Raw genomic sequence first — 10,963 nt, 5'->3', positions numbered from 1 at the left:
AGTTGACCAGATATGGACGCAGACTCGTTTGAGTTCATAACCCGAGTTAATAACTCAATTTGCTTAGCGTATATGATATATCATATTGAATATACAAAACATATAACATAATGCATTCTTCTTTACCCAAAAGACAAAAACATACTTCTTTCTTCTTGTATTTGAAACTAGTTGGAATAAGCATGTGCAGAGTTACTATGTTCCTTGTGAGATTCAAGCAAGTTTATTTTTGTTTTTTTGGAAAAATTTCATTTCTTGTATACCAACAATTGTTCAAAGGAAAGCAAGCATAGCAGGAATATGTTTTTGGACATAAATAAATGACCCACTGGTTTACTTTATCCGGAACAACATTTGGTTTTTGTCAAACCAGGATTGTGGGTCACCTTGACATAAAAATGGCCAGCAAGCGCTTAAATTCTACCTTTGCCATCCAACACGATCTTATTTCAAATCCTCAAGGCGAAGAAACTAGAAGAGGAAGCTCAAGTCCATCACACCACCATGTGGCTGCCACAAACATCATTTTCAGAGCCACTTCACAGTATTTTTGGAGTCTGTCAGGTCGGCATGGACCCGACACACACCAAGCATTATATATCATTTTTCTCAATCATACATAATTTTGATTTCAGTTTATAGTAGTGGTAGTCTGCTTCACCGAAAAAGGATAAGAGAAAAGCCTATGACCGGTTTTGTGAAGATGTCCTCTCGGACCCATGCCTATGCCGGAAGCCGCTTCCCCTCATTGCCGAGTCTGACCCACTGGCAGCCTGGTGAAGAGCAGCCCAACCAGGATCTCGGTCAACCTGATTCATCGAGAACGAAGGCAAGTGGTCTCTTTCCCATGCATGAAAACGACTAGGCAAAGGATTTTCTGCTTCTTGGTAGTTACGACCTGATGAACCGGATGGGAAAAAATAGAAACCACCATTTTGATCTGATGATGAAGCCACTGGCCCTACTTGAGCCAAACCTCTTTGACTGCTGGATCTTCGGGCTCCTGAAATTATGGGTGTGCGCATGGTTGGTGAATTACTTGGTTGTTGTTGATAGTATGCCTGGAGAGCTTGGACTCTGTCACGTGCCTGAGCATTGCTGCCAGGATAAGGAGGAATCATTGAGGACGTGACTGAGCTGCCAGCTCTAGCACCAGAACTGCAGGAAGCATATCCTAAGTCAATGTCTCAGGGATTCAGGAAAGAGAAAAATGCTACAATAAAGTGGTACCATTATGATTATACCCTTATCCCATTAAACAATTTTAATAATACATTTGGAAACCAAAGATGATATGGCAACTACATATTAGCCCACATCCAACCAATCCACTCTTATCTCACATCTCCCATTTTCTCTCTGTAATCTACATACATGAATCAATTGTGTGGTATGTGATCCGTGCAGTATTTTCTATTAATACTATAATATTGCTCCATTTACAGAAAATGAAGGTTAAAAACATCTGGAAACCACCTTCAAATTTGATCAAGGCATACCTGTGACCAACAACGAACGGATGCATAAAAGATCCTGATCTTGGTATATCGGAACTCGGCCTAGCAGATCTTTGAGTAACCGATGGAAATGAAGTCTGGTCAGCACCACCAATATGACTGCTGGGCGTAGAGAATGGAGGGGAATGGTGATCCCAACTGTGATAATGAAGATCCATGGCAGGAAAAGCATAGGAGTTTGGTATTTCACTAGGCACTGATGTGCCACTCCAATGATGGTTAAAGTTGGAAGCTTCTGAAACACTTCCACTTGAGTTTGAGGATGAGGGATGAATTGGTCCAAAGTAAGCGATATATGGGCAAGGATGGGTAGCAGATGATACTGCTGTATGCTCAGCGAAGATAGCATGCTGTCCAAGTAAATCATGATCTGCATTACAACATTACTCCTATAAATATTACACATTACATGCTATTTCCACTGAAACTAGAATAGACTATCACAAGTTAAGTGAAAAGCAAAAAAGTCTTACATGAGGTTGGTGAGAACTCCCCTTCCCTGTTAATTACAAAAAGAAAAAGTTTTTAACACATCGGAGAAGAAAATTTAGTATTTGAGCAGCAACACAAAAAGAAAATCAAACACCAAAAGCATGCATATAACATTGAGTTGATTAGGGGTGATTCTATTTGAACCCCAAAAATTACTCTATAAACCTTCCAACTTTATTTTTGTAATTTTTTATTCCAATTATACCCTTAAAATGTGAAAAATAATATCCTCCCCTATTGGCCAGGATTTTCTTCAAAATTGTAAGGCTCTCAAATTGGCCAAACACACAAAGGGGTCAACCTAGCCCAACACAGGCTAGAATAGCATGTATAAGGATTGTGCTGGGCAAAGCCAAGTTTTTGTGAGCCGATTCAAGCCTAGGCTCAACTCAATATATTCATACATTGATGTCATTTATAATATCTTATTTGTATTATTATTTATATAAGTTCAAGTAAATTTTATTTATTTAATAAATATTTGTAACTTAATTTTGAGATGATTAAAGTATTTTGATTAAAAAAACCTTAAAAAGGTCGGGCTCGCTTACTGTCATATGGACCATACGGCCCAGTCTGGTCTGAAGCCCTATCCTAACTTAGGCTAGTCCGACCAAACATGGGCTGGGATAGGCAAAGCTTGAAAGATCTATAAAGAAAAGGGTAAACCGTAATTTTAACAAAAATATTTTTTGAAGTTCAAATAGAAAACACCCAGTCAGAATTATTTAACAAAACCCAAACAGAGATGCTACAACTATTTCTAGAAACAACAAATCCCAAATTCTCTTTTTGTTGAAACATTAAACCATTTAGGAAGAATGGGAGAAAAATAGAAAGATAAGACAATATAATGTAACTGTGACCAAAGAAGAAGAAATCAGACAAGATAACAGAGAATAAGAGAAATAACATGGAGGAATAGAAAAATAAAAGAGATTATCTTCACTGATTGACACAATAGACAGCTCTACTAATTCTTAGTCTCAGCTTGACAAGGTCCCTGGTCCTCAGTTTGCTTCTTTGAGACAGCTTACTGAAGGAGAACATAAAAAACTAAATGCGAGAGGGGGGGTGGAGAGGGCAAAGGGATGGAGTTATTTGATTTCGGGTGTATCAAAAATTCTGGACAATGGTACGACCAGATGAAGGTGCTTGCTGTTTTCTTGTTAGGTGCACCCATAAAGTATGCAACATATCAATAATTGCTCTCCAGGAAACCAAAGGTCCATTGGCACTAATATTTTCAGTCAAAACACTACGATTCAACATGCTTGCATTCTTAACCTAGCCAATATGCAAAATTTACAGTAAACTGAAGTTAAATTGTTGAGAAAAAATTTGGCAACTTCTTTCCAACTCCTTATGGGTTTCTTTGTGAAGATATCCACTCCTTGCAGCAAAGACTCATATGCAAGTTTTTCTATTCAAACTTACTACTTTTACAAACATAAAAGAACACATGAAAACTATGGTTTATATGAAAGCTGGGTCAAAACAATTAAGCCAAAAAAAGAAGAAAAAACTAGAGTTCTTCATAAAATACCCTGTTTACATAGATCCATTAGAAAACTAGACCCTTTTTTCTAAAAATTTAGAAATCTAACTTGTTTTGATCTTGAAAGAACCAAGATGTGATGAATACGTGAGTAAAGATGTAGATTGGAATCTCATATCCCAGTCTCAACCCCAATCTCAACTCGATCCCAACTATGGCATGATTTTGAATCTTATGTGCCATAGTCCAAAATTAATTAGTTTTCAAAATGTTTAAATGAGTAAGTTTTCTAAAGCCCAAGAAACTACATACAAATTGTCAGCAAAGAAATTAGAGCAAAAATGAATTTAAACATGAGCTCTAATATATGAGATCACTTACTCAAATGATGAAGGAAGTCGTGCTAAGCTACCAAATGGACACCAGTGGACACCAAAGGACTGCAAAAGGCATTTATATACACAAAAAGATATCAAAATGATGAACATTTGGTTGTTCTCCTTAAGAGTATGTGTGAAGCTACTTATGAAAGAAAAACAAATGAGAGCAATAGGGGAAAAAAAACATACTGTATAAATATAGAAATCCTTCGTTTGGTACTACTAGTTCAACATGGTGGATTCTAGTTGGGAACTTCCTAGAAATATTCATCACTTTATTCTTCAATAAGGTTTCCCTCTTCAATTGAAATGTAATGGGGAGGAAAAAAGAAGAAAAAACAATCCCAGAAAAAAGAAAAAAAAAGAAAGAGATTACTTAGGCTCTGCCTGTTTAACAAATTTAAGAATTTCCTCCTAAATGGCCTCGTCAACTTCACATTTAAGAATTCATATTAGCCATGTTATTATTTTTATGGTCAAGATAAACATTGTTAGCCTCAGGCACAAAGTAGAGATTACCTGCACTTCTAAGTTGAGGTGATTGTTCACTACTAGCAAGGGTGAGCAAATGAGATTTTGCCTACTTGTGAAGAGTAGCAACAATGCTCTGAGGCATTTCAACTCTGACTGCTTGAGTGAAGTTTTTATATAGGGATATTTTTTTTCCTAGTAAATAACATATTCATACTAGACATATGTAGAACCATGACCTTTGCTTAAAGGGGAAAGCACCCATCCACTACACTTTAATAATGCATGAGTTATCCTACCCTTTGTAGAGGCACTTCCTTTTGATAATTTACTGACTCCATTCTGTTAATTTGCTTCATTATTTACAACCTTAATTTTTATCACTACTAGGTTGAACCCACAGAGATTTTTCTAAGCAAGAACAAAGGGTTGTAATTCATAGTGTCAGCATAAATGAATATCATAAGAAAGAAACCACAATATCTTTTTGCCTTTGACTAAAAAAAATTAAACTGCATAAAGAGAAAAAAGTAGAAGTTAAAATTCAACAAGGAGCTATTTTATTTACCATTTCAGAATAACTTAGATCATAAAGATCCTCATCATGGGTCCAGTCATCCATGCTAAATTCCGGAAATGAACGGCAGCCATTAGCATAAAGCCATTGACCCTTCTCAATCTTCCGACAATTAGGGCATTGCATTGCCCCCTTTATATTGAACGCTGAACCAATGCAATCTGAAAGGATCACACAAAAAATCAAGGATAACATAAAAGCTGTGTATCAGCTTACTGAAAAGGCATAACTAAACTTATGTCCTTAGAAGCGGTGTCTCAAATTTAATGTCCAAGAAAATAAGGATATTGGCCTCAACAAACATGCAACTCCACATACTCAAATGGAATGGTTCAAGTGCACCACCAAAAGGCTTTTCTAAGCCTACGATCAAGCTACCAAAGGAAATTGCTATTGGAGATGTTTAAATTTCATCTTTAAGATCCAAAGAATGTATATGGATTTTTTTATAGGGCATATATTCGGATATAAATTGAAAATGAGGACAGATTTTGTCCAAATTTAGAGGACTGATATATTAAATTTGTGATTAAATTTTGACATTACAGGCCCTCAATTCAGTAGACCTAGATTAAGAGGCCAGGTTCAGGTTGTCAACACCGCACTTTTGACAATGGGAGTACAGCAACCTGTTATACATATTTCACTTAGTTAGTGAAATGGCTCAGAGAGTTTCCCATTCACAAACAATGGTTACTTGCAGTGCCCTCCACTAGTTTTGAAGAAAGGAGACAAAAAAAAAAATTGGAGAAGCCCTCATGCAAAAAGATACTTCTATTTCACTAGCCAATCCTAATCTTTGAATCTCAATTAAAATATCTATAGTTTTGCTCAATTCCCATTTTTCAGTACAAATACGGTTCCATCTATTGAATTAAACAAATCGAAATGTAGAAGTTAAACTACATGATTCCGATTTCCGACAGAGAAATCTAAACATTATATCTTACAAAACAACATATTAATAATAAACTTAAAATATGAAAAATATATATACACGGGAAATGTAATGACGACCCAATAAAACAAAAGCTTTAATTAAGCTCAGCTGAGGCATAATTCAGTTTCATTTTCTACAATTTTCTTCAATTACTTGATTAACCAAAGCGCCCATTGACTAACAAATTAAAAAAAAAAAAAAAAACCAAAATCCAATCAAATTCCCAAATCGGAAACCAAAATTGGCCCAGATCTCGGAAATTGCAGTCGGAACAGATGTAAATTCCAACCCAAATTAGATTGAATTCTCACTCACCTAGATGAAATTGATGTCCACATTGCAGCTTGGCCCAAGATCTATCCCCATTATCGGCGACGATTTCAAGGCAAATCGAGCAGGAGACGGAGCCTCCGTACGACTTGCCTCCACAACCACCACCGCCGCCACCAACACCATCGCTGTCTTCAACGATAACCTCTTCATCACTGCCGAGCCCCATAGAAACCCCGAAATCGAGCCCTCAAAACCCTAAATTCCGATGCGCCAGCGCTCACTCTCTCTCTCTCTGTCTGTCAAATGCGCAAAAAGACGAAGTAGTATCCGGCGCAACGCAACAACAACGTTTGGTCAACAATATCACGACGGAACGGAGACGACGTCGTACGGATCAAAGCAGAGATGAGAGACCGTCAGTCGTCAGAGATGGCGTTCTGGATGATGGGATTTGCAGAAGAAATTTTTTGATGGACAATCGAAATCTCTCTCTCTCTTGTCGCCCCGCCCTCTCTATCTCCGCGTTGTGGTGTTCGGACCGTTGGATTTGGGAGAGGTTGGACTTTGGTTAAGGTGGGCGTAATAACCGCTGTCCAAATGAAGCTGATCAACGGCTACGATTCAGTTTCGAGATTTTCTCTGCGGTTTGATGTTGGTTGACGTTGTTGTTTGTCTCAAAATGTTTTCATTTTTCTTTTTCTTTTTGGCTTTTTTTTATTTTATTTTTTGGTCTCAGATAAGATTTTGGTTTCTATTTTTTCGGGTTAGATAAAGGTTTGGTATTGTGGTCAAGATGGGAAAGGTTTGGTATCATCCGGGTTATCGGGTCCAGCCCATTTTAATGTTTGTGTTTTCTTGCGTTTGAAGTTAGGAATATGCTATGCAACACAATCTTTTTCTCAATGTTTTTTCCAACTCATTCACATCAATTACCCCCCCCCCCCCCAAAAAAAAAAAAAAAAACTAATTCACATTAGATAGATCCTAGATGTAACCATTGATTATGGATGCATATAGTCTAAAGTAAATTCGTTTTCTTAGGAAAATAGTTCATGTGAAACTTTGCATGTGCCATGTGGGGTTTGCACTATATTTAATGGAATGTATATTTTTGGTATTATTGTTAATTGAAAATGGTTAGGATGCATGCACCTCGCAAATTGTAATGTGCACATGAATAGCAATCATCTTGAATCATTTTTTTTAATGTTTTATAAAGATAATTTTTTTTTTCTAATATATCACATAACTTTATTACTTTATAACAATACAGTTAATTATTAAATATACTATAGGAATTCACCAAATAAAAAAAAAATTATAAGAATTACATTATGCTCGTTCATATACTCTTAAGTTGTTTTTTTGGGGTCTTCTATGCCCATGCACAGACTGTTCTAAAGGAAGATGAAAACAATTGTTTGCCTATTTATGTTGGGTATTACCGTATTACGGAATATGCTTAATGAGTACGTAGTCAACAACCAAGAGGACGAGGCTCCCAATATATACATATGTTGGTTGGATGTGGAGGCTGGACCTCATTGGCTTGGTCCCTCTCTGTATGAGGATGTTAATCATTAATAAAATTCATCCTTTTCCTCTAAAAAAAAAAAATTTTACTATGTTCTTTCACCAAGTTATATTATAATTTATATCTCTATTTTATTATAAGAGATTTTAAGTTTGAATCTCCTCTCTTTCAACTTAAAACAAAATTTACTATCATGACTTTGGTGTGCGATACTAGATGAAAGTTTATTTTGTTCACATGAAAGAATCATTGAGTATATGTATACCTTATAACATTTTAAAAATAATAATAATTTGGTTCATATACTTAACCTCTACATGATTCAAATGAACAATGTGCCAACAAGAAGGCCCATGACCCAACTCTCCAATTTGAAGGGCCAAGCAAAGTGAACTGAGCTAAAATGAATCTATTGAGACTGCAAACTCCGTTTGCACGAGGCTCTTTACCCAATAGAAAATTGGGCATAGAATTGTTCGTGATCAAACACAATATGTTGTAACGATAGCTTTCTTATGTCATGTATATTTAATAGGGACAATTTCATTAACACCCGTTTAGGTATGATGGAATTACGTGTGTACACCCTTAAGTTTTAAAAATTACACACACACTCTCCTGCCATTAGTTATTTTTGACAAAAATTACTTTTTTACCATTTTTGACTTTGAAAATATCATTTTTACCTATCCTGATAACATCTAAAATAACAAGTGATTTTTACTTTGAAAATATAAAAAAGACATTTTTAAAGTAATGGTCAAAAAGTAAATTCGGTCAAAAATGACTTAACAACAAAAGGTGCGTATATAATTTTTAAAATTTGGGAGGCGTGTGTGTAATTTCATCAAACTTAAGGAGTGTAAATAAAATTGTCCCTATTTAATATCACGGGCTCTCTGGGCTCTCTGAGCCGACCCAACTAGATGGTTAAGATAAATAGCCATATGTAGTCAACGCTCCATTGCCTTAATTGGCAGTGGCCCAAAAAAAAAAAGAAGAAGCTTTAATTGGCAAAGTATGGGAATATCTCATTCAACATGACTATATGCAATGAATATTCGCAGCGACTTGAAATGATAACGTGCTTCCAAACTGTTTTAATTTCTTGAAAAAGTATTGTGCAAAAATAAAAAAAGATTATTGCCATGGACCATGATGTGAGGCAATATGGGGCTCATCTCTATCATATCACCGCACCCGTCTCTTGATGTCATACTTCAATCCTACGGCTGTGATCAATCCACAACAGCATATGTGGGCCCCACAAAAGAACATCCTCGGATCCAATACAACATCAAACTGTACAAGGAGTTCAACCCCAGACAAAGAATCTAGCGACTCTCTCCATGTTGGTCGTCGACTTGACTCCTAGTTCTACACTCGTATGGTCCTACCACGAACTCACTAAGGATGGAACCGTAATTCTAACAAAAACAGGAACCTATTTAAGTAATTTGCACCTCAACTTCTCCTAACAACGTCCGCTTACGCTTTTCGATCTATAAAATACTCGCAGCCTCTGACCTCCGGAACATTCGCTCTTGCTTTAATTCCAAGCCAAGAACAAAAGCCAAGTAAAAGATTTTTTTTTTTTTTTTTAAACAAAGAAGAAGCTCTGCAACCATGCTTGTCTATCAGGACCTTCTTACAGGTATTGGCTTTGTTTTTTTGTTGTTGTTCCTCAAACATTTTGGTCTAAGGTTGAATTTTTGGGCCCTGTTTATTTGGTTGATGAAAAAGTTTTATGTTTTGGCTATGATTAATTGCTGACTGATCAATAGGAATTGAAAAAAATTAATGGGCAGTTTTCATAACTTTTTTTTTCTTTGTGAGTGTGTTAATTTAATATATATGGGTTGTTCTCTATTTTAAGGCAGGAATAGAATGATGACAGGATTGTACTACATAATTGTTCTTAGTTAGAGGAGATGCTTAGATTATTCACAGCAATTTATTCATTCTTAGAGCATGTCTTGCATGGTGGATTGGTGGGTTGTTAATTATAGATTTGGGTTGTTGATGCCAAGTTACTTTAGATATATAATGATGCTTATTGTGATTTGATTCAGGTGACGAACTTCTTTCTGATTCATTCCCATATAAGGAAATCGAGAACGGAATACTTTGGGAGGTGGAAGGAAAGGTTGGTAACTTAATTTATTTGATCACTTTAGTCCTTCTATACATATTTTGAGCTGTTCATCATTATAAGAGTCCTACTAATGTTTGTTTATAGTCCTAAGAGGATTTGCAGTTTTGAGTTTGAATTTTGTGCCCATGGTTCTTGTTAAAAACAATTTTATGTATACCATGCCATTAAGTAATTTTGGTTATATATGATTTATGTTTTTGGTAGTGGGTGGTTCAAGGAGCACTCAGTGTAGACATTGGGGCTAACCCTTCAGCTGAAGGTGGTGAAGACGAAGGTGTTGATGATCAGGCTGCCAAGGTGGTCGACATTGTTGACACCTTCAGGCTTCAGGTGAATGAAATTAAGCTTACTAAATTATTTTGGTAAATCAAAGCATCTTTTGTTATAGCTAGTATTATCATACACATGCAGCATCTAAAACAAGTGGTTGTGTTGTAACTTTCAGGAGCAACCTGCTATGGACAAAAAGCACTTTGTGACATTCATGAAGAGGTACATCAAGTTGTTGACACCCAAGTTGGAAGGTGAGAAGCAAGAGCTTTTCAAGAAGCATATTGAGGGAGCCACCAAGTACTTGCTCTCTAAGCTCAGCGACCTTCAATTGTATGTGTTTCTTTTTTCTCAATCACTATTAGTATTCATATATATGCTTGTTGACCAATTGCTAAACCCATTTGTTTGGCTTATTTATTTATAATTAGTCTAAGATTAATATATTGATTGAGTTTGTGGGTGTGTTTGTGTTGTGGCAGTTTTGTGGGGGAGAGCATGCATGATGATGGAAGTATAGTGCTTGCATACTACAAGGAAGGTGCCACTGACCCGACTTTTATCTACATCGCATATGGCTTGAAGGAAGTCAAGTGTTAAGAGTTGTACACAAATTTTTACTAGCTTTTGATTGGTGGTGGTCCATGTAGTTTTAGTACTAAAATGTATTAGTTTTTTTTCCTTTAATTTTTTTAATTTTCTTTATTAAGCAGATGAGAGGTATTGTGTCATTAAAAGAGTTAGATTTGAATGTTATTATAAATTTATAATTGCAAGCTCTTCAGGTGACAAGAGGTTTTAATATTTTATATATATGGCGCAGTTGAGGAACAAAATACAAAAGAGTCTTGTATCT

General features: G+C 36.0%; 2 protein-coding genes across 2 annotated transcripts; one reads left to right on the top strand and one right to left on the bottom strand.

Moving 5' to 3' along the window:
* Positions 1-204: 204 nt before the first annotated feature.
* LOC147281073 (RING/U-box superfamily protein) lies at positions 205-6,769 on the bottom strand. Its single transcript, XM_086249392.1, has 6 exons — positions 6,191-6,769; positions 4,927-5,096; positions 3,889-3,947; positions 1,991-2,016; positions 1,500-1,887; positions 205-1,158 (listed from the first exon to the last, which is right to left on the bottom strand). Exons 1-6 carry the CDS (start codon positions 6,372-6,374, stop codon positions 684-686), a joined length of 1,302 nt encoding a protein of 433 aa, XP_086105518.1. The 5' UTR covers positions 6,375-6,769; the 3' UTR covers positions 205-683.
* Positions 6,770-9,199: 2,430 nt separating this feature from the next.
* LOC147281072 (Methionine sulfoxide reductase (MSS4-like) family protein) lies at positions 9,200-10,929 on the top strand. Its single transcript, XM_086246765.1, has 5 exons — positions 9,200-9,336; positions 9,755-9,828; positions 10,042-10,167; positions 10,283-10,440; positions 10,590-10,929. Exons 1-5 carry the CDS (start codon positions 9,309-9,311, stop codon positions 10,705-10,707), a joined length of 504 nt encoding a protein of 167 aa, XP_086102891.1. The 5' UTR covers positions 9,200-9,308; the 3' UTR covers positions 10,708-10,929.
* Positions 10,930-10,963: the final 34 nt, after the last annotated feature.

This window comes from Dryas octopetala, chromosome 6 (genome assembly GCF_963921425.1).
Source record: "Dryas octopetala chromosome 6, drDryOcto1.1, whole genome shotgun sequence".
NCBI lineage: Eukaryota > Viridiplantae > Streptophyta > Magnoliopsida > Rosales > Rosaceae > Dryas > Dryas octopetala.
Note: the sequence above shows the minus strand (reverse complement) of the source record. Positions and strands in the feature narration are given on the sequence as shown.

Coding starts and splice junctions, on each gene's coding strand:
- LOC147281073 (XM_086249392.1), bottom strand. CDS start 6,374: ATGGGGCTCGGCAGTGATGAAGAGGTTATCGTTGAAGACAGCGATGGT. Junction 2,017..3,888: donor CGACTTCCTTCATCATTTGA/GTAAGTGATCTC, acceptor TGTAATTAACAG/GGAAGGGGAGTTCTCACCAA. Junction 1,888..1,990: donor GGAGTTCTCACCAACCTCAT/GTAAGACTTTTT, acceptor GTTGTAATGCAG/ATCATGATTTACTTGGACAG.
- LOC147281072 (XM_086246765.1), top strand. CDS start 9,309: ATGCTTGTCTATCAGGACCTTCTTACAG. Junction 10,168..10,282: donor TTGACACCTTCAGGCTTCAG/GTGAATGAAATT, acceptor TGTAACTTTCAG/GAGCAACCTGCTATGGACAA. Junction 10,441..10,589: donor AAGCTCAGCGACCTTCAATT/GTATGTGTTTCT, acceptor GTGTTGTGGCAG/TTTTGTGGGGGAGAGCATGC.